The sequence below is a fragment of the Serinus canaria genome, chromosome 3, assembly GCF_022539315.1.
Source record: "Serinus canaria isolate serCan28SL12 chromosome 3, serCan2020, whole genome shotgun sequence".
Taxonomy (NCBI): Eukaryota; Metazoa; Chordata; class Aves; order Passeriformes; family Fringillidae; genus Serinus; species Serinus canaria.
In genome coordinates, this window is record NC_066316.1 from 44,130,378 (window position 1) to 44,155,030 (window position 24,653).

Sequence of the window (24,653 nt, forward strand, 5' to 3'; positions counted from 1 at the left end):
TTAAATACACCAAATAACAAAATTTCAGTCTGAATTTCACACTGATCTATTTTGATTACATTTCAGGTATTAGTGTGTGTGATTAGTTTTCTACCTAAAAAATGCCTGTTTTCATTTTGCATTTCAGTACAACAAAGAACTCCAACCACAGCATTTCCACCTTTGTATAAGTTCTGCCACTTCTAATCCACAAAGTTGGGTATAGGCAAGTACAACATCTAATACAATGCCCCATAAATTCCCTTTAAGCCTTTATGGCATAAAAGCTAAAAACATTGCTTAGCACTTAGGATGACAGTGACATTTTTGAAAGCTCCTTAAAGCTGACTCAAGTGCATTTTGTACTCCTTATCAATCTGAGAGGGTAGAAGGGAAAAGTAATCATGCCAACAGTGCTACAACAGTAACACTGCTTATAAATACTTAAAATTACCTGCTATAAGTGTTCAATTTTTGTAATTTAAATTATCCCTTCAAACACAGCATACCTCCCAGCAATGACCACATCACCACCTTTTTAGAGCTATGCTTTCTATTCTAAGCAACTTGTTACAATCTTCCATGAGTCATAATAGCAAAAATACTAGTTGGAAGAGTTTTCCACTGGGATGAGTAAGGAGGAGCAGAGGGAAAAGAATTCACTCAAATGCTATCAGGTGAATTGGGAAAATTTAAAAGGAAATTCTCTACAGATTTTTGTTGTTTTCATAAATAAAATAATAGGAACACTAATAACATTTTTAATGTAATAAATAATGCAAATTGACATGATTTGGGATTAAAACCACTCCAACTTAAAAAAATAAAAATAAAGGATTACTGGAAAGCAAATGCAGCTTCTAACTTTTCATGTACCGTTTACTGCTGCAGCATGGTAAGCGTGAAGCCACCACATTTTTCAGGTATATAAATAAAGTAACATCACAAACATACACACATACAAATACAGATTTTAGAGAACTTTAAAAACTGCTATTCTCTGAGCATTGCAAAGTTTCCATCTATTTAGTTCCATATTTTGAAAACAGCATTGTAAAATCAGTCTTTAATAATTCTGAAAATCTTGCAAACCTGTTAAAGACAACTCATCTAGTTCACATTAAAAATAGCAAATGCAACAAAGTCCAGCAATTAGTAATTTAAAAAAGAAAAGTTTACATAGGATACAAACAAAATCACATCCATAAAGAAATGGCTCTTCAACTGAGCTCAGGTAAACTTGGTTTTTCTGTATTCTACATTTCTGAGTTCCAAAAATTGCCAATGAAATCTCACTGAAAATATTCAGGAGGACAAATCTTATTACAAAAGGATCATTCCAGAATCCACACAAAAAATCAAAATCTAAAATAAAATAAATAACTACTATCAATGAATCAGAAATCAATATACTAAACCGTGACATTCTGGCCACAACTTTTAATGGGCCAGAAGAATCATTAAGAGCTAATGATATTTAGAGAGAAGATCATGATAAGACAGCTCATCTACTAATCAACAAAATTGCTGGAATGAACAAAGGAATTACTGGTCAGGCAACAGATGGTATTAACTACAAAAAAAACCAACAAAACCCCTCACATCCCTGATATACAGACTGCTGTGAAAGTATAAGGAAGTGTCATTATCTGCTTTCCCTCTTGTAACAGCTTCTCCCTTAAGCATCTGTTACTGGGTTTTATTGAAGACAAATACTGTATTAAAAGAGATCTATCTGACCTCTAAGGGGAATTGCTGTGTTCTTAATACTAGAAATCATACTGTATGAGAGTTTTAATTGTAAGGATACAAATTGTTAACACACTGGGGATTAATGAGGACTATATTCTGGTTGTTTTTTTTTTTTTTTGTGTGGCTGCTGAAAAACACTTGTGAGATTTTCCTGCACTGAAACAGGAAAACCTGCCCATTCCATGAACCAAAAGATTCACACATACTCACTGATTAGATGGCCCTGAGCATCCCTATTATTTCCATCTCCTACTTTCAAAACACCTGTCTGAAGGTCTGCACGAGAGACTCCTGCCAGTACCAGGCCTATTCAACAGCAAGGCTGTTAACTGAGCAATGCAAGGTACCTCCATCTTTTCCCATGTTACACACCTCTGTCCAAAAGCAAAAGCTTGTGGCACACCACAAGTTTGCCTTAGACTTGTACCAAAATCAAGTATGAAAATACTCCTGGCAATGACTGCAATTTTTTTGTATTAAATCAAATAGTGACCTATGCTTTGTATATTCTGTTCTCACTCAGCTTACATTTAGACCTGGAACCTATAAAACTTAAGGTGCCTTTTCCTTTAAAAATAGACCAATGAACTTCAATGGCCTAACCACAACAAAGTTATGAACACAACGGTCTCTGGAAGATACAAGCCTAATTAACAGCACCATGTCTGATTTGAAGTTCAAATTACAAGAGTAAAATTTAAAAAACACCTATGTTTCATCTGATTAGAAACAGCATAACTTACCCTGATTTTTCTTTTTCTTCAGCATCTGCATTTACTGTAGGATTTTCCACTTCCTTGATCTTGTCCTCCTCTTTATCCTCCAATTTGGTTTCATCTTCACTTTTGATTACATGTAAGTCCTTTTCTTGATCAGGCTGAGTAAACACAGAATCTGGCAATTTTTTTTTGTTTCCCTAGGACAACAAAACCTTTAGTTAACTCACAAGGTGAAAACAAAGGATTTAAGAAAAGACAGACAAAACATACTGAAGTAATAAGAGCAAAACAATGCTACAGTGTGGGGCTTGTCCTAAAATTACAGCACCTCTGCTGCTTTTCCTTTTGAAAGGCTTAAGCTAAACCTAACAGTTTCAAGTTGCAGCCAGTGTCCTTGCTTGTTTTATCCCAATGATATAGGCATGCAGCTCTTAGACCTGGACTGCAAAGCAATCCCAAAGACAAACACTTTACAAAGCATGTTTCCATTTGGGATGCAGAAATACCAGTATTCGTCTGTGTGGGATTCCTCCCAGAGAATACCAGCCCACATTACAGCTGGGTTGCACACTAACTTGAGGAGCCACACTGCTTCCACAGTAAACTCCAAGGCCTGTACAGGGCAGCACATCAATTTATGGCTCTGAACTTCCTCTGCTAAAGCCACTGAGTCAACAGTGGATTTTGAAAAGCTATAAACACTTGTTTCTCTAGACCACTAAACTACATTAGACCATGTGTACATAATATGGCCCAGGTCTTTGTAGAGCTTCACTGGTTTCATGGGAACACAAAATTAACAGCAGTATTTATGAGTATGAGTATTTACAAGCATAGCCAAATGGATAATGAAAATATCAGCAATATAGTTAGCTGTGAGCATGCATTATCCAGATAAAGATAAAGCTGGACACTAATTAGTCTCCATTTTACCCAGGAGCCCCCCAAATAAATTAAATGTTAGACCTGTTTTCTAACAAGTCAGACATTTTGAAATCATGACCCCCTAAAACAGGCACCAAGGGTAAATATAGCTCAAATGTCTTGTTCTGAATTAGGTTTACAGTGAGTTTTTGTCTTATTTTAAATCCATCATAGAAATTTCAATCTTGTTATTAATTAATGGTTATTAACACACCAACAGACTTTATAAACAAGATACAAGACGAACTTTAAAATATATTACCAGAACAGAGGTCTTATCATTTTCTTTACTTTCATTATCATTCTCAGCTGACTTTTTTTCTTCTGCTTGTACTACTGCTACTTCTTCCTGCTTGCGCTCGTCCTTGTCCACTTTTATCTCTTTTGCATCCTGCTCTGGTTCTTCACGCATCTTCAATTCTTTTTCTTTTTCACAGTCTTTACAAGGCTTGTTCGTCACTTTCTCTGGCAATGCCATTTGAAATTCAATGTTAGCTGATGTACAATATTCTTCGAAACCATAGAGATATCTAAAAAAAAAAAATAAATTGTTTGTGATAAGCAAGCTTGATTAAAGAAGGAAAATCCAACTTTGAGAAGCAAAACATAGGCAGTAGGTCTAAAGCCTTAAAAACTGCATTATAAACAAAGAGTTATGCATTTTATGTGTATTACCCCTAACACAGCATCACTTCAGTTCACTGAAGTTTTAGCATAAACTATGTGGCTTTATTACTTACTTTCTGTATGCACATTTAACATTATATCCTGCAGCTGAATTTAATACAGGGATTCCAAGATCTTGATAAACTTGCTTCCACACCGCACCACTTTCAATCTGTTAAAGACAATGAAGTCATTATTTTTGAGTTAATTCACTGACAAAAAGCTAAATTGACAAAGTTTACAGCTTCAAAAAATAAATGTAAGTAATTTCCTCTGATCTATAAAATTACTATTTATCACACACACAGTATTTCACTGTAATGCAAACTGCAGTCTAATGTAATCACTTTAAGCAATTTAGCATTTCTGCAATGCAACAAGCCACAGCAGGTTTTCCTCTCCAGGTGGCAATAAAAGAGAGGAAAGAAAATATAGCTATCAGAAAAATCAGTACATATTTTTTTTTCATTTCATATTTAAAGCAATTCTTAACTATCAGAGCTAGAATTTTAATTAAATTGGAAAGAAAAAAATAAGTCAAAGCATTAACAATACTCAGCACTGGTAGTACTGCACCAGCCATAGTGCCTACCAGTCTTTCATTATGTCCTTAACATGCCCTTTGGTGACAAAGATCTGTGATGTGCCCATTCCTAACCATCTGTGAAGGTAAAGCAGATGTACTGCAATACCCAAGTACCACATCCTGTCCTGCCTGTCAGAAAGGCATCACTGCACAAACAGACCTCCTCAGCTGTCAGGCTACATTCACGGGAAACACAAACAGAATCTGCTTGGCCATGAATTCAATGTATTTCAATTACTTCTCCCAAGACCAGTCTCACTAATCCCCGTCAGCAAATTCTTTACTGCCCAGAATAAATAGAAATTAAGGGCCTCATATCAGGCCACTAAATTGGTTGTCTTTGAGATTTTACTGAGCAGTGACTCCTTTCACATGGAGGTAATAACTTTATTAGACAAATGTTTCTTGAAGTATTACAAAAACACACATGCTGGCTGATTTTATTCAGCAATAATTAAACATGCTGAGTACATGTGTAATTTGTTTAGCTTCTAACTAGTTCTGGTTCATGTTAAAGCATGGTTTTTAGAGCTACAAGGTGTCTTATGCAGTCATAGTAGAAAACTTTCATACATCTAATGGTCCTGCGTTATTTATCAGTACTTCACAGAGTAATAAATTATTTCACAATAATAAACAGCATCCTCAGGTTTTATGGCTCTGGAGTACTCATCATACTAATACTCACGTTATCAAATCCTCCAAGCTTGTGTACAAGTCTGAACAATTTGAAGAGATTCAAATTTCTATATCCTAATACAGGTCGTTTGTTAATAGGAGTCCCTGGGTAACAAAAACAGTTGTTAGGGTGTTTTGAAGTATTTTTTTCAGAATAACATGAAATTCACATCATATGCACTATTATTAAATACTGTATTTTAAGCTCCACCTCCTGCATCTGGTACTTTCTTTTCATGCAACTTAAACTCTACAGTCTTACTGAACAAGAGGGAAAATGGGTTATGTTATTTAATGCATATATATAATGTTATTTAATGCATATATATATATATATTCTTCCATATATTACTGAACACGCAGAAATGATGCAAATTTTCTTGCTAACTATACTGTACATATTTTTATTTCATGGACTGAAACAATTACATCTGAAAATACAGTAGTCTTTTCACTGATTTAAAAAAACCCAAACCAACTCTCACCAGGAGCAAACCCATAATGCTTCAAGAGCTGAAACTTCCTATGCTACTGTACTAGCAGTAGCTATCACATTGTCATCTCTTGTGAACAGTTTAACTCATTTCATATGGCAATAAGAAGATACTAATTTAACTTGTTATAATAGTAATTTAGATACCCTCACTCCTGCATTTTCTTGCAATATATAAAAACCTAGTAAAGATTTAACATAATGACTGGTGCTGGCTTTCAAAAACATCTCAATCTATGGATAATGTTCATGCACTTAAGTCATCAGGATTCACAAAACAAAATTAGCATAAAGTAAACGCATTTTTCCATGACCTAAAAGGTGTGTGTGTGTCAGTATTTTAAAGTTATTAAACTGAGAATACAAATTAATATGATTGAAAGTATTAAATGTTTGATTATACACACTCTAAGTACACTATAGCAAACATAGTACAATATATGCAAAACATAATAGAATAGATATTTATATATATCCATTTATTTCTGAAAGTAGAAATCTGGGACTGCATTTTAGGAGATGAGTCAAGTGACAGACTCATCTTCCAAACAGAAGGAAGGCAGAAGGCATAAGTACAGTTTCCCTGTTTCCAAAACTGCACTGCAAAGCACTACTAGTTTACAGGCTCAATTTTTCAAAGTACTGCTAATTAAAATGCCCACCTCTGTCTTCCATGAACTTGTACAATTGCTGAAGAAAGTTCTCTCGTTCTTCAGGAAACGGCTCTATTTCCTCCTGTTGAAAGCAATGCATACATGAGAACTGTCACCATTTTGAGTTACACTCCTTCATTAAGAAACATAAGGCAGTGATAATTTAGGTTTAAATGTTTAAGTTTGTTTTACTGTAGTCAGCAACAGGATATGGCACAGAGAGATACATGCTCTCAGTGCTATGCCACATGAAACCAAGTTTTATAAACTACAGTGTTTCAAAATATATAAAACATTGACTGAAAACATACATCGAAATTGGATTTTTGACTGATCACTGAAGTATCATAAGTGATACCATAGATCAAGATGTGTTCTCAATTTCGTCCATTTATGCAGAAAGTCTGGGAGACAGCGCTATTAATGATCAAGAGATCATATCAGAAATCTCAGCTCTATTTCTACTGCAGTTAAGTGACTCCTTGGTTCCTGGACAGACTACGTCACTTTCAGAGATGAAGTCAAGGAGCAAATGGTGCTTGCACTTTCTTAGGAGTTCTAATCCACTGCACTGGCAAACCGCAGCCAATGGCACTGCATGCGAACTGCCATGGGGCACCGGCTGAGCGCGTGCTGAGCAGGATCAATCCCAGAACTGAAATAACAATGGATATTTTGGAAGTTCAGTTCATTGCACTAATAAACCTTTGTATTAGATTTACTTAGATTAATAAACAGTGGAGTTTCATAACAAAGCACTATGGCTTACTTTCTAACACCTCAATTTCTTTTGGAAATGGGACTAACCACAACTAGTAGCAATAAGATATTAATATTTCAAATTCTGATGACTGAGCTACTGCAAAACAATACACCAAATATGAGTTGATTAATTTTTAATACTATCCGTAGAGTTTCCAAAAAAACCTAGTTATTCAGTAATCTAAACTAAATTATTTTTCTTTGGTGCATTTGCATTCCATGTTTATCATTTCCATTCTTCAACAGTCTCCTTGTACTAAATATTAAAGCTTCACCTACCCTGAAGCAAGGGGAAAAACCATACTGTCTTTAAAGTCATAGTAAGACAGTTGAAAAAACAACAGAAACAGAATATCATTACTAAACAGAACTGGGAAAAACAAACAAACAAAAATACACAAACAACCCTCCAACATCTACTGAATCTATTTAATATAGAGATATACAGCTGAAACTAAGGTCAAGAAAGGCTGGAACTATTATCAAGGAGTAGGGTTTTTTCTTATTCTGCACTTCCTCTTACCCATTAAATGCACTTGGATGATATCAGAGCAAACAGGCAAAAAAATTAAGAACCAGTATTCACAACATGCTGAAACAGTTGCCCTTCAGGTATAATTATCAACAGAAATGCAAGGAAAATACTCCAGTCTTGCAAAGGCAATGCAAGAGGAAAGTCTCTGTAAGGGGCATTACATGATGGGCATTTGACACCCAGTGTAGCAGCAGAGCTCAGAGCAGGCAGCTTTGATGGGCAAGGACAGGCTGGGTAGAGAACTGCAACCAGTATACTAGAGAGCCTTTTCACAGGGCAGGGACACCAGAGATTGGCACATCTAGCCCAATTCTTCTCTGACAGGTACAAGGTGATGCTGCAGCTCTGCATGTAGTACAGGATAAAAGCCTAGTTAAGAACATTCATATTCCACAGGCCATGGAGAACAAATTCCTTGGGTTGAATAAAACTCCAAATCTGCGTAATTTTTTGTTTGTTTGTTTTTCCCAACTACAACAGCAGGTACTTGGAATGGACTTTTACCAGCATTTGCTGGATCACGGAAAACAGATCATGAGCAGCTACTTGGGTTTCTCATGTTCCTCACCAACAAGAAAAAACTTGCCATAAGACATTAGTCTCACAGAACATTTAGAGCAAGGATGACAGGTGGCACTGAACAAAACCATCAGGAAACCCAGCAATGTTTTGAGGAAGGAATGTATTCTTTTTAAATACAGGGGGAAATAAGATAAAGATGATGAAGAGGCTGAATAAAACACTCCTTTCCTACTACATAGTCCAATGCCTGAAGGGCACTCCTACATCTCTACTGTGGTAATTTCAGAGATGCCAGAATGGCAAGTGAATGAATGCTCCTTAATTATTTTTCCAGTAGAGAACAAAGTAACTTTCTACAGAAGTGTGCTAACACGGAAAGCCTAGGACCCTGCATGCCTCTGAAAAGAGCATTTACACTTTCTCAGAATCTCTACAGTCAGTATGCATCATACATACATCTTTAATAATCTCTCAATCCAGTTAGACAACAAGGTTTCCTAGATAATGCTTTGAAGCAGGCAGGTCACACTATCATATTTGCTTATTTTCAAGTTACACAACCAGAGAGCTAGCTGGTCACGCTACACTCCCTAATGTATCTGTCTATGCTACAAGTCAAAATAAAGTGGCTTCTACATAGGAAAATAAAATTCAGGAAAACAGCATGTTTTTTGCAACACAAATTCACACAGTACTATAGCACAGCACTGGAAGAGAGGGTCTTTGGCAACTCTTTTACCTACCGTCAGATTTTGGAAAGTAAAGGCCATTTTCCAGACTCTTCCATTAGGGGGTAAAAAAACCAAGGCAACTACTCTTCTCAGAAGATAAGTACAGAGGATTTGCATGTCAACTCCTATCTATATAGGATGGAAGCATGTATATAGATAGGAGATATAGAAGAGCATCCATGTATATAGCTAAAGAATGGGCTGAACATATATATATAGGACAGGCATATCTATTTTTTAAGTCCACAATGACATCTCTAAGAGCTTGGGTTTTCTGTTCTGTTTTGGTTTGGTTTATGGGTAGTAGGACTGCATGGATGGCCTGAGGGAAGCCATCATGTCCTGGGAAGCAGTAAAACAACCTGCAGGTGGATAAAGTCCCAAGAGCAGGCCCACAGGTCCTGTTTGGGAAGAGATGCTGCTTGATAACCAGGAGGTTATAGACACAAAATAACAAGAGAAGAAGCTGGAGAAACTGCTCAAGTATGGGTGGAGAGAAGGCACACATGCCACTAACCACTAAGAAAAGAAGAAAAAAGAGAAGTGAAAAAAAAATTTTGTCTCTGTTTTAAAAACTTCCTAGTTCAACAAATTACTGAAATCACTGTTAACTGGCAAAGATATTATCACAAGAGGTGATACAGTAAATTCCAAAATATTTGTCTAAGATGAAATTTTTATGTCCAGCACACACATGGAACAATTAGTTCAAACAATGTCACATGCAACTAAGAGGAGCTCAAGAGAAGGTGTTGAAAGAGTACAAGGTCAAATGTTTACAAATGCTGTAGCTAAAGGCTCTTTATTTTTCACCTAAAAGTAGTGCAGGAATGATCACTATATAAAGATGATGTGTCATTCTGCATAGATACAAACTTATCTGCATTCATCATGTGTCATGGCTGGACATGAACCTGCTGACAAAGTTCAGAAATTGCATTGAGCCCAAGGAACTATTCCTTGCTTCTCAAAATACTAAGCAGAGCACTGCTTGCCCCTTCCAAACTTTTGATCAGAGCTGGATAATCTTCAGAGAGCTTAAAGAGGAGGCAGAAAGAAATTATAAACCCGGAGAGGTGGCAAAGTCATAACTTCACACTTTTGCAGTCTCCCAGCACATTTTAAAGAAATTAATGACTAAAAGATGAAACACTATCTTCTGGTATGCCAGAGCCACAATATCCATATTCCATCCATGGAGGATGGAATGAGAGAAGGACCCTAACAACCACTTAAGACCCAAACCAGTTCAGTTTCTTCTTCACAATTCCCCTACTAATAGGAAATTAAATCTGCTGCACTACTGGTACTTGGTTGAAAACTAAGAGAACAGCTCTCAAACCCTAGTGAGAGAAAAAAGTGATTATGGCAGATACAGATTTAGAGTACCAGAAAAAGGTACAGAGAGGTAAAAGGCTCAAAAGCCTCTCTTTCAGCCTCTCAGACAGCTGTGAAATGAAGCTCTTTCCACTAATTTTCTTCTTCTCTCATCTTGATTTTTTTTCTGGACAGAAGGCTGGGGGGTAAAGAACAGATGTTCAGAAAACCAAGCATGGGGTGGGGACTCCATACTTGCAGGACAAAAAAGAGAAGAAAGGTGCAAGTGGAGCGGGTGGGGGCTAATGCCTTGATTGAAAGTTCTGCTTCATTACACAGGGTAGCCAGGGAGACAGCTTAGAGTGGAGCAGTTCTTCAGCAGATCAGGGAAAGAGCAAGTTACTAAAAAATGCCCATGTTACCAGTGTTGCCTATGTTAACATGTTACATGTCCCCTAATGTTAAAAAGGCCTATTTAAGTATGTTATCTCCCTGCTAATTTTTACCAGCTGCATAACTATGCCTTTTACTAACTTCACTTGCCTCTTCCTCACTGCTGTTATCTTCTTTTTCTTTTTCATCCTCTTCCTCTTCTTCAGCTTCACTGCTGGAACTGTCTTCTTTCAATTCTGTTTTCCAGTTACTAGGAACAGTTCTGTTTTTACGGAATTCAAGTGCTTGGTCAAAAGCTGCAAAAGAATCAGCCTTCGTTAGCACTGCAGGAATTATCAGTTTGCACAAATATTTCAATTTAAAAAATAGTAACAAGGGGTGAGGAGTAGAAGGAAAGCCTCCAAACTAACAATTCCTCTCCAAATTCAAAGGTCCTCAACAACAACTCTATGTTGTCCATCCTTATTTGTCTTATCCAGTCAAACTGGCCTAGTGTTCTCTGCACATCAAGGCACTGAGAGATATTGGTAGTATTTTTACCATGTCAGTATCTACAGACACAAACAAGGATATTCTGCACAGGGCACATATGAAAATTTAACTGAGGAAACCCCTATCCAACAGGTTTACACTGCAGTTTATATGTATCAAAAAGGGAGGGCAGGGAAGGAAGAAACAATCACAAGCTAACTCTAGGAGTTTCATCACACAAGATTAAACTTTCAAATGCACCCACAATTCCAGATTTTCAAAGCTCATAAATGACACTTACTTACTATTAGGGGCACTACTTGAGAATAATTCTATAAAGTTCTAAAGCAAAAGGAAAAATATAATGTATAGAACCAATGTGTGCATGTTTGGCATGTCTACACTTAAAGCCAGTGCAGAAAAAGTGGGGTGTTGTTTTGTGGGGTTTTATTGAGTTAGGTTTTATTTGTTTGAAAAAAGTTCCTCTAACTTTCCATAAGCATTCTCCTTCAATACATTATTCTGTAACAAAAGATCCTATAATTTAGAATCTTTAAGATACGAATCAATCTGCCATAGATTTAGTGCAATTCATGTGACTAAGCAAATACATACAAGTGTTTCTCACGGGAAGTTATTTTTACCTTGTTTTAACAAAGCGTCAGGCTTTGGTGAAGTTTCACTGATTTCCCGGACATCTTTTCTTGGCACAGAAACACTGGAAAATTTAGAAAGTGTTAAAAAAATTTAAAATATTTCAAAAGTAAACTAACTATACAATACAAAGCTCCAATTAAGATTATAATACTAAACATACATAAGAAGCATATGAAGTGTATCTTGACAATTCTATAGTGTTACTCTGGTACAGTGTTAGTGGATTAAAACCAAAAGTTTTACATTAAATTGATTAAACTATATGCATTCAATGCACACTAAAGAAAGCATTCTACTTCCACAAACAGGTAGTTTCTGGAATCTCCCATATATGTAATACTTTAAACCTTCACATTAATTTAACATTAATTTAGAACCCTATCTTGCTTAAATGAATATTAGTGTAAATTGTCAATATGAAATTAAAGACTTTCAGATTGAAAGAACAAAGCGCTTCCTGATTTCTACTTTGTCTACAACCAAGGAAGCAAATCTGAATTGCAGCTCTGGCGGACTGGGGGGTGGGTAAGTGCTTGTGTGCACACATCTTATGTGTGTTCCTTGGGTGATGTGCACTGATGCCTGAAAAACTATCAAATGTTAAAGCAATACCCTAGACTTAGTAAGTAATTAAACCACAACAAAACTGTTAAATATTTAAATATCCTCCTTGCAAAACATTGTGTTGAACTGAAACAAGCACAATAAATAGTTGCAACTTTTGAAATAAAAACTAAAACCTCGAAAAAGAATTCTATTGTTGTGAGTTTAAGAACACAAAGTTCTTTATTTTGTTGCAAATACCAGACAGTCTGGTTTTCTATGTTTCTCTATCCTTTTCTTCTACTTTGAGTAGCATTAGAGCTCTTTGCAAGGAGCACGATAAGATGCAGTTGCAGTCTAGACTGAGATAAACATATGCCTTAGTACCTTCCAACAAGAAAGAGGATTTCTGTGTGTGCACGTGGTGTACGTGCAGGCATGCACACATCCCCACCAACCCTTCTGTAGCTGGATAAGCTTACAGCCATATCCCTGAAAAGCACTGCTCCATTCCAACCTCAGCAGGAAAGAGTTTCAGGCTATGGTTGAACTCACGTAATACTGCTGGGTTTTCATCTTAACAATGAAATTTAAACTAAGACAGATAGATTTATGCATCCCATTACTAATAATGACAAAGTTAAAGACTAATTTCATCACCATGTAGGCTGTTAACAGTTTTTTAAACATTAGACAAATCTTGGCAGTAACTCACTGAGCTTACGGATGTTATTAATACTTTAACCAACACATCTCACACTACATTTCACTTGAGGTATAAATTTTGTTCAATTATCAAACTCAACATTCCTACTCACAATTTGCCATCCTTGAACGAGCGAACAAGAATATTGTCTTTTTTCACCGCAATATCATCACTACAATCTGGACAAACCACCTGCAAAGATATTACAATTGCAAAGTTTAGAGAAAAAAAAGCTAAAACAAGAGAGCAATAGTAAATAGCAGTGTTTCTCTAAAAGCTTTAATGCTCATTTCTTGCTGACAACCCTGAGATGAGAGCAAGTGAGACCCCCAAAACACAGGAGTGATGACCTCCTGAAATTACTGAATACATGAGGTCATGCTTGCTCCTAGAGGGAAACCGATGGCTGCTGCCAGAAACATAAGAACAGCATTCTGACAAAATGTCAATCTGTCATGACTCTACAGCTTATTCTACTCCTCTTCCCAAAAGGACAGAAATTTCACCAAGTGCTGCCACCTGACTTAGAGACTTCTTCTGAAAACTTCTGGAAATGGCAAAGATGTGATCACACACAGTGTCAAAACCAAAAGCTAACAGGATTTATGAAAGACAATTTTATAAGGGAAAACTTACAAGTAATCTGCCTAGGCGAGAAGAGCACCTCAAGCACAAGTATTATGATATCTTCTTTAACTCAAGAAGTAAACTAATCAAGTCTAGTACTGAGACAACATATTATTTGTTGCAATTTTAAAAGCTATTTAAGTTTTGTTAAACCAGGATACAAGTCACTAAGCAAAAAGCATCAAGAATTTAATAAAAACGAAAGAATAAATATTGAATTGCCAGAGATACACAACAGAAAAGCAACAATGATGCTCACAGATCCCTGAAAGTTAGGAAAAGTCTGGCTGCTACAAAACCTCAAAGAGCAGCAAATGACTGTAGCCCTAAGTTAGCCCAGGTAAATACCTCTTCTCTCTTATACCAACTTCTGCCTTTCAGTCCTAATTTTCCACCAAATACAAAGATACTAAATAGCAAAAGTTGAGTTTTTTCCCCCTCTTTACATAGGCCACTGCCTGTGCAGCATTTTAGGAGCTAAAGTCAAAAGTTCCAAGTGATTTGGAAACAGACTTACATATCACAAAGCATAGGCTAAATATGGTCCTCAAGACAAATAAAATTCAACAGACCAAGTTCCAAAATTCAATGCATTCTACGGTCTACAAAAAAATTACTTTAGGAAATGACAACTTTCTAACTGGAATTACATTTGCGATACAGCTTGCAATGTCAGGGTAAAAGACAATGATTATCATCCTCTATTTTAAACTGACAAGTGCAAACTCCTAGCTCCTTAAAGATGGAGAAAGGCTCTTCAGGCTTTAGCTACTGTTTTTCTAGAAGCATCAAGATTTCAGTAGTCAGAAATCCATTCAGAGGTTGGAAAACAGATTACCATGACCACATCTACTGCCTTTACATCAAGCAACATCACCACAATTTTGCCTGAATCAAGTTCTCAATTTCCTTGCAAAACAAACTCCACTGGAGTCATAGGAGGATGAAAGAGATGATCCTATGTAAACTCAATTTTCTGAAAATGCTGCAGGCAGATTTCCTCACTGCACCTTTCAAAAGCCTTTAAGTACACATTAAAACTAAGCAATGCTATAAGGCTTACTGAATCACACTCTTTGACATAAGGAGCAACTGTCAGATCCTTTTACAATTCTAGTTAGTCACTGCACTCTCCCCTTCCCCACAGAAAAAACAAAAACAAGTGAGCAAACAAAAACCCCACCAACCCAGACATGTATGCAGGATTAAAACAATGCAGTCAATCACTGAGTCCTTAAAGTAATTTTTAGCAAATTTAGACTTTTAGAGTTCTAAATTTGTAAGTAATAATCTATTTGGTTATAGGCATCATCTCCAAAGTACTTGGCTTCCACTACTAATCTTAATTGGTACCTGCTATAAAGGTTTAGACTAATCCCTGAACTTGTTTTCACATAATAAACTTGCACAATGTGCTCTGTGCTTATACACAAAGTATCTGTACATAATATCATTCACAAGAAATAATGCTGAGATACACATTCTTCTGCACATTAAACCTCAATTTTCATTACATTATGCATGAAATTACCATAATACAAATGCAAAATTTATCAGTAATAAGGTAAGATTGCTTTGTTGATACAGTAGAGGTCACCGGCTTACAAGGTAAAAAAAAAAAAATATCAAGAGGCATAGCTATTGGAAAGGGGATTATAACAAAGAAAACCAAGCCAAACAAAAAAAGGCAGCTATTTGAGGTATAAATTTATCCTTTGGCACAGCTTTTCTGGTTAAATGCAGCATGATGTTTGTTTGCAGAGCTATAAACCTGATTACTAAAGTAAGAGTTAATCTAGGATAAGCTATTTCAGAGTTAACAAGCTTCACCCTCAAACTTTATCCCTCTACTGCTTTTCATTTGTTGCAGGAAGCTTTCCATGAAGAAGCTATTCCAATCTTCAGAAGAAATCCAAAGAAAGAATTGTGTATCTTTAGTATATCTCTGGAGCAGAAGCAACAATTCAGCTCCTCTTTAGGGTCTGACCCACAGCTGCCCTGAGCAGCACTGCACGAGCCACAAGCCACAACCCCTCCCAGAGAGCCTGTCATGGAAACTGGTACCTGGCATGGGCATGACCAGAAAGGCAAACCCAGCAGCGTGACATAAAACTGCTCAAGCCAGTTTCACTGACCACTTCTCTGAGTGAACTGTGAGGCAGGTAATACTGCATCCTCTTGATGACAGATTTCAGCAAAGAAACAGCTCAATTTTTCTTGTTTATCACTAAAAACTTCTCTTAAAGGTATCTGCTGTAAACATGGCATCTCCTTGCCGTACATTCTGCCCTCTCCCTTGTAAAAAAGACTACAGTAACTCTTCCTCTTCCACAAACTTCCCCAAAAGAATTCCTACTGGAAAGCTGCTGGACTACATTACAAATCACAGCAGGTGACAAGCAAAAAGCTGCAATTGAGAGCTACTGAATATACTAAAAGGAGTTAAATGTTACTGTACGGCATTGTTTCAAAACCAGAGCACAAGTCTCCCTGAAATTAGATAAATGTTAAGCTTTCATTGCCAGGGAGAAATTAATCAAATATTAAATATAAAATAAATCAAATATTAAAAATAAAAAAATAAAAAATGTAGTACTAAAAGGAACCACATATAGAAATATATTCATTTCCAAATCAATCAGTGAGTATACATGCAATCACTAGACCAGCTGTGATATATTTTTAGAAGTTGATTTCTTAAAAAGTGTCTTTAAGCCAGAATAAAGGAAGAGAAAAAATAATGGTACCAAAAGGCTACAATGTAATTTAAAGTAAATTTATTGTCAATATTCCACTGCCTACTGTCGTGGCCAAGAAAAAAACATTTGATTTTATTATCCAATGTGTTTATATTGAATGTTGAAAAATCATGTCCATATAATCACTAAACTTCCCCTCTCTCTGTACTTTATATTTCCTTCCTTGACAAAACTCAGTAATTTGGAAAATTGATATACAATAGCCTAGGAAAAAAGCCCTGAAATTCTAGTCCAATAGTGAACACTGAACACACTGCTGAGCTAGAATTAGGTCAACAAGCTCTGGCTGTTTGGAAAAACTAAAGCCATGTTAGCAATCCCTTTTTTTAAACAAACATATCTAGATATATTTCCTTTGACTGTTATTGTACAGTCCAATTTGAAAAAACACATTCTAAAATTCAAACAAAACCCACCAAAATGAAAAAACCCCACACCTCTCTCAGTGCCTAGAAAACTATATAAGCTGTAGAAAATTATAATAAATATGAAACTCTTACCAAGGCTGGAAACCACAGAGCTTTCTTTTTATCCACACTGAAGCAGTCCACACACACAACTTTTCCTAGTAACTCATCACTTTGTTTCCTATCATCTTCATCTTCATCGCTGGAAGAGGATGAAGATTCTTCTTCAGGACTAAACAACAGAAAGAGACTTAAAACTCAACTATTCAAAACTTGCTTATTGTAATTACAGGAGATCCAAAGCAAATTATCAAAGAGACATAAATAACAGCGACTTGAATGGTCTGTTAGGTGTTTTGGCATAAAAATCAATAAAGTATTTATAATTATATTATAGTAACAATTTAAACATTACAAACTCAGAAATGCACATTTACTAGCAGTACATGTAAAACCCAAACAAAACACCACCATGCACCCATAGGAAAGAAGAGAAATGCACTGTCAGGGTATTCAAAGTGAAACCATTCTACCCTACAAAAACACTGTTCAAAAATACTATTGCAGTTGTAGTTTTGGACCAATGTTTAGCTTAACTGTTTTGGTTTTCCTTCTTAATCTCTCCATGCTTTTACTTTAACAACCACACAGAATGGAAAGCTATTTTGAGAGAGGACAAATCTCTGAACAAGAAACATCAGATACAAAGATGAACAGCAAAGAGAAAGTCTGTTTATGCTTAAAAAGTTCTTTAAGGATGTGCAGAGAAGCATTTCTATGACTTTCAACTTCACATTGAATAAAGTGTTGGAATGCAAGTAGATGGGCCAAGATGCAAATGGATTTTCATTTAAAAGGGTTCTGGCTCATTGTTTTGACTGTTCAAGTACAAAGCTGCACCTGGTTTTAACCATATGAGGAGTCTAAATATACAAACTAGTCCAACTAAAATTACTTACAACAACAAAAAAAAAAAAAAAACAAAACCCTCTCTTGATGCTCTCTATATATCTTTTTTTAATAGTCACTTCAAAGGTTAATCCTCAGAAAATATACAGCATCTTCAATGAGCACAACCACCATTACTTCAAAAGCTATCTTCCATTTGTCACATAACTGCTTCTGAGTACAAAATACAGTACTAACCAAAAACTCAGTTGCCATTTGTGTAGCAGAAGGCCACTGATGTACAGTTTAAGGAGCATATCTTTTTCCCCATCTTAAATTTATGTTATTTCCAGTGATGATAATTGTTTTGGTTTAGCATCGTCTTATTTTTTCCCCTCAAAATTCCCTTTTTTTTTTTTTTTTTTTAAGCAATGGTTTCTTTTAAAATATATTAAAGTCTTTCAGGCTGCCTCCTGGGGCTCAAGAATTTCTTGTAGGAAGAGAAAAAACAAAAAAACTAAAGAGAAAGCCAGAACTATTTTGGAGAGACTACTTCCTAACTCAAATTGCACAGATACTGGTATAAGTGTCTTTAAACTCAGTGAACTCAGTTTTAACAACAAGATAAAGATAAGTGTGTTGCTTCTAACATAATAATATCCTGTACAACCCTGTACAATATCCTGTACAGTCAGAGACATCAAGGATACTACAATCACATACTCTGTTGTAATACCAGCTTTTTTCAGCTTTTTTTCACTACCTCACATATTAGTAACTCAACAATTTTCTGAGTAAATTTATAGCTCCTCTGCATATACAGGGCAACATTTATTTCAAGCCACTAGAAAGTGCAAAAACCCAGGCATGAAAACCACTACACCTAAAAAACTTCAAGCAAACAAGCAAAAAAAACCTCACATAAACCCACACACACACACACAAAAACCTCACAACCCACCCACAAACAATGAAGAATAGGCACTGGACTATGTAACACTGGTTTATCAAGACCACAGCTACCAAGAATTTTGGCACCTAAAAATTCTTGAACTTTGCTTTTATATCAGTAAGCTCTGTTGCAAACTATACTAGAAGCAGTGGGAAGAAACTGAGGCACAGGAAGTTCCACCTGGATATGAGGAAGAACTTCTTTATTGTGCAGGTGACTGCACACTGGAACAGATTATCCTGAGAGGTTGTGAAGACTCCTTCAGTGGAGATGTTCAAGAACCATCTGGACACAACCCTGTGCCAGGTGCTCTAGGATGGCCCTGCTTGAACAGGAAGGTTGGACCAGATGCTCCACTGTGGCCCCTTCCAACCTGACCCATACAGTAATTCAGTAAATACTGCTCATCTATGCCTAAAAGCCCTTCAGATACCCTGTACTCAGAAACCACAGGTCTATATGAGGATTCTGGGCCCTTCCACAAAGACTTCCTATCAGCTGGACAAGGACTGCATTGTAATTATTTCAGCTTGAGTCCAACATATTTACAACACCACAGAGATGTTTGTACAATTCACTGTCCCATTTCCATTTGGGATGCCACCTTTTTTTTTTTTTAAACAAGAAAAAGCTCTTGCCTATACTTGGTGCTATTTTAAATATTGATTACATGAAGACTTGAAATGCTTGTATGCAACAATAGACATGAACCTGAGTTTCAAACTGAGTGCTAAACAACATATTTCATCCGGCCTCCTGTTTTTTTAATAAGAGAAGCCTGAACATACAAATAATAAAACTTGACACATGCTGAAAGCTTCAGAATTGATTACACACAGCACAGATATCAAAATATTTAACTTACATATGATTGGATCTCCTTCCCCTGTTTGTTTTCTTTCCTATAACAGGAGTCCCAAAGTGTTCAGGATTGGTGAGTGGAAGCTGATCTAATGTCTGTTGAAATGAAAAAATACATATGCATATACATAAGAAAAAGCTGGCATAAGTTATTCTCCAAACCACCTGCTTCACTGAAGCAATTTTTATCAACAGAGACTTTCTCATTATAAAAGAAATACAGAAGTACATCCTATATGTCACACTTAGATTTTAAAAAAGAAATGTGGTTTTTTTGCAGGTTTTTTTCAACACTTTCTCTGCACATCTAAAATAATTAACTTTTGTTGAACATACACACTAACAATTCTTCCCCGAAGTCCTGTCTTTGGACCATCAAAACACAGAGAAATAAGTATCAGGTATTCTGTTCACCTGGCATATTCCATCTCTACCAGATTAATTTTCTGCCTATCCTATAATTTGACTAAATACTGAATCATCTACAAAAAAATGAACAAAGGTCCCCTTTGAAATGAAACAGCAAGATCACTCAACAGCAGGAAACATGAAAACTTATTTTAATTTTTTGTTAGTAATTCATACTTTGATGTCTGAGAGAGATTCTAAAACAATTTCAAAGAGGCTGCTATATTGATAATTGGGAGAATGCTAATTGATGCTTTATCAGAATCAAAAGAGAAAGAGAGGGAGAGAAAGAACTTTCTCTGTCCAGGAAGAATCCTTCAACAGAAGGAATTCATAGACATGCAGTATCTTCTCTCCTTAAGCCTGCTGTTACCTGTTTAAATGATAACCATTCCTGACTTGAAGGCTCCTGGTACACAATAATTTTTTGTAAAGCCACTTATTATTGTTCTTTCAAAGAAGGCAGAAAGCCTTCCAAATTAAATATAGTCCTCTGACCTCAACTTCTTTGTCATGCATGAACTTCACAAAGTGTAACACCGACAAGCATTTCAGAAGTATTCTGTCTCAGAGAATTGACTGAGGGACAATAAAACTGGCTTTTTAAAATCTAAAAATAAATGTATAACTACTTCTGAGTGCGGTGGACATCCTAAAAGATTCTACACCACACACTTGGGAAGCAGTATCAGAACAAGACAACTGTGGGGCACTGGCCTAATTACAAAAGAAATTTGAGATGTAATTTTCCCCGCTGTGTAGCTCTGCAATCACAAGGTAATTATTAGAAATGTACAACATGTTTCATTCAGAGCTGGTGACAGTGAATTGCAAATCAGTGACTTCTGGCAAAACATCAAAAACTTAGATGAAAAAAAAGATGATAAAAATAAGAAGCAGTCATCTGAATGTAAGGTTTCTTTGAATGTGACAAAACAATCCAAATTACTCTCATTCAGCCAAAGAGGTCACAAAGCAATATACGTAGACAAAAATTTTCAACCCATGCACTCTAAGGTAATACACCTGAAACCATATTAAAATACTATTTATGGAACAGAAGAAATCTAATTTTCAGTTGTGCTGATCATTAATAACAAAAGAATTAATTGAAGGAATACCACAATCTTTAAAATAACAGAATTTCTATCGGAATCTAGATTTAGACATCTAATTAGGCTCCCACCTTTACATAGGTTTAATCCTGATTTAGGATTCTAGAAGATACCTGAATCTTCACAAGAATGCAGCATGCAAACAACAAACTCAGCTGACTGCAGTAACAGCACACTTATGTAGAACAAAAAACCCCATCTTCAGCAGCTGCCCAATAAACAAACATGTTTACATAAATCTGCCCATCCGTCCAGATTGTCTTACATAATATGAAGGAATAACCCTCATTCTGAAACTCCAATTATTTGGAATGTGCTACAAATGTTTGCATACTTTAATGTGTAAATCACCTCTAAGACATGAGCCAGCTTCAAAATACTGGTAGCTGTTGTCATATAAAAAAGTAACAGCAACTTATTATTGGCCATTTGAAAGAAAAGCATTTATGTTTCATTAACTATTACAAATTGGGTTTGACTATCAAAAATGCAGCAGAATTTTACTTTGCAGAAACATGTACATTAGTTTTTTTATGTTATAAATTATATTACTTTTCATGTTATAAGTATATTGTGATTTTTTTCCATCATTAATGCAGGTAATTTTTTAAACAATGCAAAGTAGTTATGTGATTGCAGGTTTTTAGTGTGATCTACAATCTATGAATTATCAATAATATAAAAATGAAAAAGATAAAATGCTGGTTTTGTTTCTCAACTTACACAGTTTGGTGAAATCTAACTGTATTTCTTACTTATAAAAAACAGTAAGCCAGACCCTGTGGACCACACTTTGCATAATCCCCATTTTTAGTAGCATGGATACACATAACATACTAAACACTGAAGTAATAAAAGTATCACTTTGAAATTTTTCTAAATAAAAAGTTGCAATATTAGAACTCTTCAATTACCTCACTCTCAGCAAAATGTCTTTCTCCTTTTAAACACAGGGAAGAGCGTCTCAGAGTCTTCTCATCACCATCATCAAATACTGCCACCAGACAAGAAGTGAGGAAAGAAAACATTTCTTTTTAACTCAGGGTATTAATAAGCAATTCATTTACATGTCAGAAAGAATGGGATATATATTCATGTAGTCAACCCTTGGAACAAACCTGTGCCCAGATAATGCTGCAGACCGAGTAAAGCATTTCACAGACTGATACAAATACAAATAAATAGGGCTGCTCTCTCACCATAGCTACTTTACACTTGCATACTTTGAGTAATCAGTAGTTGATCAGACAATTCATGGTGACATGAAATTAAATTCAACACACTAGAATTCAAAACCTATTTTTTCTAACATTCAAAAACTATTTTTTCTAACATTAATAATTTTTAAAGAATTTAATTACACAACTCCTGTGATATTCAAGTGGAAGCTCCGCTTACCATGGAGAAACATAATTGGATATTTATAGAAAAAAGCTGCAGTTTAACATTGTATAGAAGTTTAATGACTTTCTCTACTGACTTCATACAACTAAGCTACAGAACAACAGTGATACCATCCTAGAAGATGACAATAGCCATAGTGCTGACAATCACCAAACCCAGCTCTACTGACAGAACTGTGCAGCTCCCAGTTTCCAGACTTTTTGCTATCTCTACTATCACTAGGTCAACTGGAAACAAGTTCGTAATACAGTTCATTCAGCTACATCCTTTAGAATCCTGAAATGCACTGCACACATTTAAGGTGGGTTCGTCAGAACCTGATGAACTGGTCAAATAAAAAGTAAGCTTTTGTCAAAAATTCTGCAGGTACTTAACAGATGAAAGCCTGGTGACAGATTTTAACTCTAAGGCTTTGCTTGCACTGTTCAGTGAGAAAAGAATTTATCTCTTCTCCCCTCTTGAGCAGTGATAATTATATTCTTGCTCCCACACAGCAGTGACCTCAAAGACTTTTGCAGGGACAGAAACAACCCCAAGATAACATTAAAGTATTTCATTTAAAAAAAAGTTTCAGCAACTTCTTAAGATTCATTTAAACATCCTCTTCTGCCCATCAACATATCAAAGTAACAGCAGAATGGCTGTTGACCATCAAGATTAAAGAGATCAATTTAATTTCTTGCTTTCCGATGGAGGGTGCTCTACTCTTCAATGTTTACTAACTCAAATAAAAATATACAAAAAGCAACAAGGTACATCAAAATTCTCAACATATATTTACTTGGTATTAAAGAACCTTCTATTTAGTTCTGTGATTTTTTCATCCCAATATAAAATTGAGTACTCTTGAAGAAACTTCCCCTTGTAATTACAGTTCCCCAGCTTGTTTTATGGACTACAGTAATTGTTGAACACTGTTCAATTGTGATACAGTATCAGTTAAGAGATGCACATCCTTCACTTCAACATTTGCTGAAAAGTATCAATGGCAAGAAATGCACACAAACCACTTAGATTTGGAACTGCATCTCAAATGGTCAAGGCATAATTAAGCTCCCCTTTGGTTAAGCAAAGTAGAAGTCAGCAAGTTCCTAATCCAGTTTGAGTTAATTAACAAAACAGTCTCTTTACATAATGAGAGATAGAAAAAATCTATCCACTTCAAGAGATAAGCTGACTACAGCAGAGGTAAACCTATTCTGAGCTAGGCAGGTAGCCACATAATGTGTCCTATGTAGTAATCTGCTTGTGGCCTCTTCCCTGCCAGAGGGAATCTTAATCTTCTTCCATAACACAAATACTTTCAGAGGAAAAGTCTGACCTCTCTGAAAGACTTATGTGGCCAGAATGGCACATATGGCTTAATGACATTCTGATCTATTGGAACATCCTGAAAACGATCTACTGAGCAAGCATCAGGAGTGTAATCTATTTAAAATCACATATTCTGAAACTACACGAGAAAAGCCAGGGAGGGCGAGGAAAAAAAGACACAACTTAATGCAACCAAAACCACTTTGAATTCTGTGAAAAAGCATTGTAATGACAAAAAAGTGCAGAAGTAAGACTACTTTTGAACGTGCATACCTCTGCATTTTCAGTAAAGCAAATAATCCTGCCATTTTCTTCCCCCCTTAATAGCAAACACAGACTTTAAGAGACATTTATATGAATGACAAAACAGTATCTAGTTACCAGGACTTAAACACCTTGAGTTCTTGAAGATTTTTCACAGGGCAGGCAAAACTAAGGACATTTATGTATGTATGTATGCATGCATGTATGTATGTAGTGTGTGTGTGTGTGTGTGTGTGTATACATTTTTATATCTGTATGCCTATTAAATTTACAAGTTTTATGCATACATATACATACCTATACATACCCACACACAGTGCTATACTAATTTTAAAAGACTATACTAGTTGGATTTTTATAAAAATTTAAATTTAGTTTTTGCTGTTCTTTGGTAGGAAAGCAGTAGCACCAAAAAAAGACATGTAAGCAAATTGATGTGCAATTTCTATTCAGACAATGCCTTAACACAAGACACACAGGGACATTCAAAGCAACTCTGCCCATTCTTCAGGGTTAAAAGAGGTCTCAAGCAGCCCTCAAAGGGTTATTCCTCTTCAGATTCTGCTG

At 35.9% G+C, this 24,653-nt stretch overlaps 1 protein-coding gene across 3 annotated transcripts in view; it reads right to left on the bottom strand.

Annotated features, from left to right (window-relative positions):
• The window catches only part of ARID4B (AT-rich interaction domain 4B), an 88,118-nt gene that overhangs the window by 26,282 nt on the left and 37,183 nt on the right, over positions 1 to 24,653 (bottom strand). For all 3 annotated transcript variants that reach the window (XM_030235990.2, XM_030235988.2, XM_050971983.1), the window contains exons 6-16: positions 22,019 to 22,098; positions 19,586 to 19,677; positions 16,974 to 17,112; positions 13,200 to 13,279; positions 11,826 to 11,899; positions 10,861 to 11,006; positions 6,460 to 6,532; positions 5,315 to 5,409; positions 4,115 to 4,212; positions 3,637 to 3,904; positions 2,475 to 2,647 (exon numbers count right to left, since the gene is read on the bottom strand). In XM_030235990.2, coding sequence (XP_030091850.1) covers positions 2,475 to 2,647; positions 3,637 to 3,904; positions 4,115 to 4,212; positions 5,315 to 5,409; positions 6,460 to 6,532; positions 10,861 to 11,006; positions 11,826 to 11,899; positions 13,200 to 13,279; positions 16,974 to 17,112; positions 19,586 to 19,677; positions 22,019 to 22,098 — 1,318 coding nt within the window. The remainder of the gene's footprint in view (positions 1 to 2,474; positions 2,648 to 3,636; positions 3,905 to 4,114; positions 4,213 to 5,314; positions 5,410 to 6,459; positions 6,533 to 10,860; positions 11,007 to 11,825; positions 11,900 to 13,199; positions 13,280 to 16,973; positions 17,113 to 19,585; positions 19,678 to 22,018; positions 22,099 to 24,653) is intronic.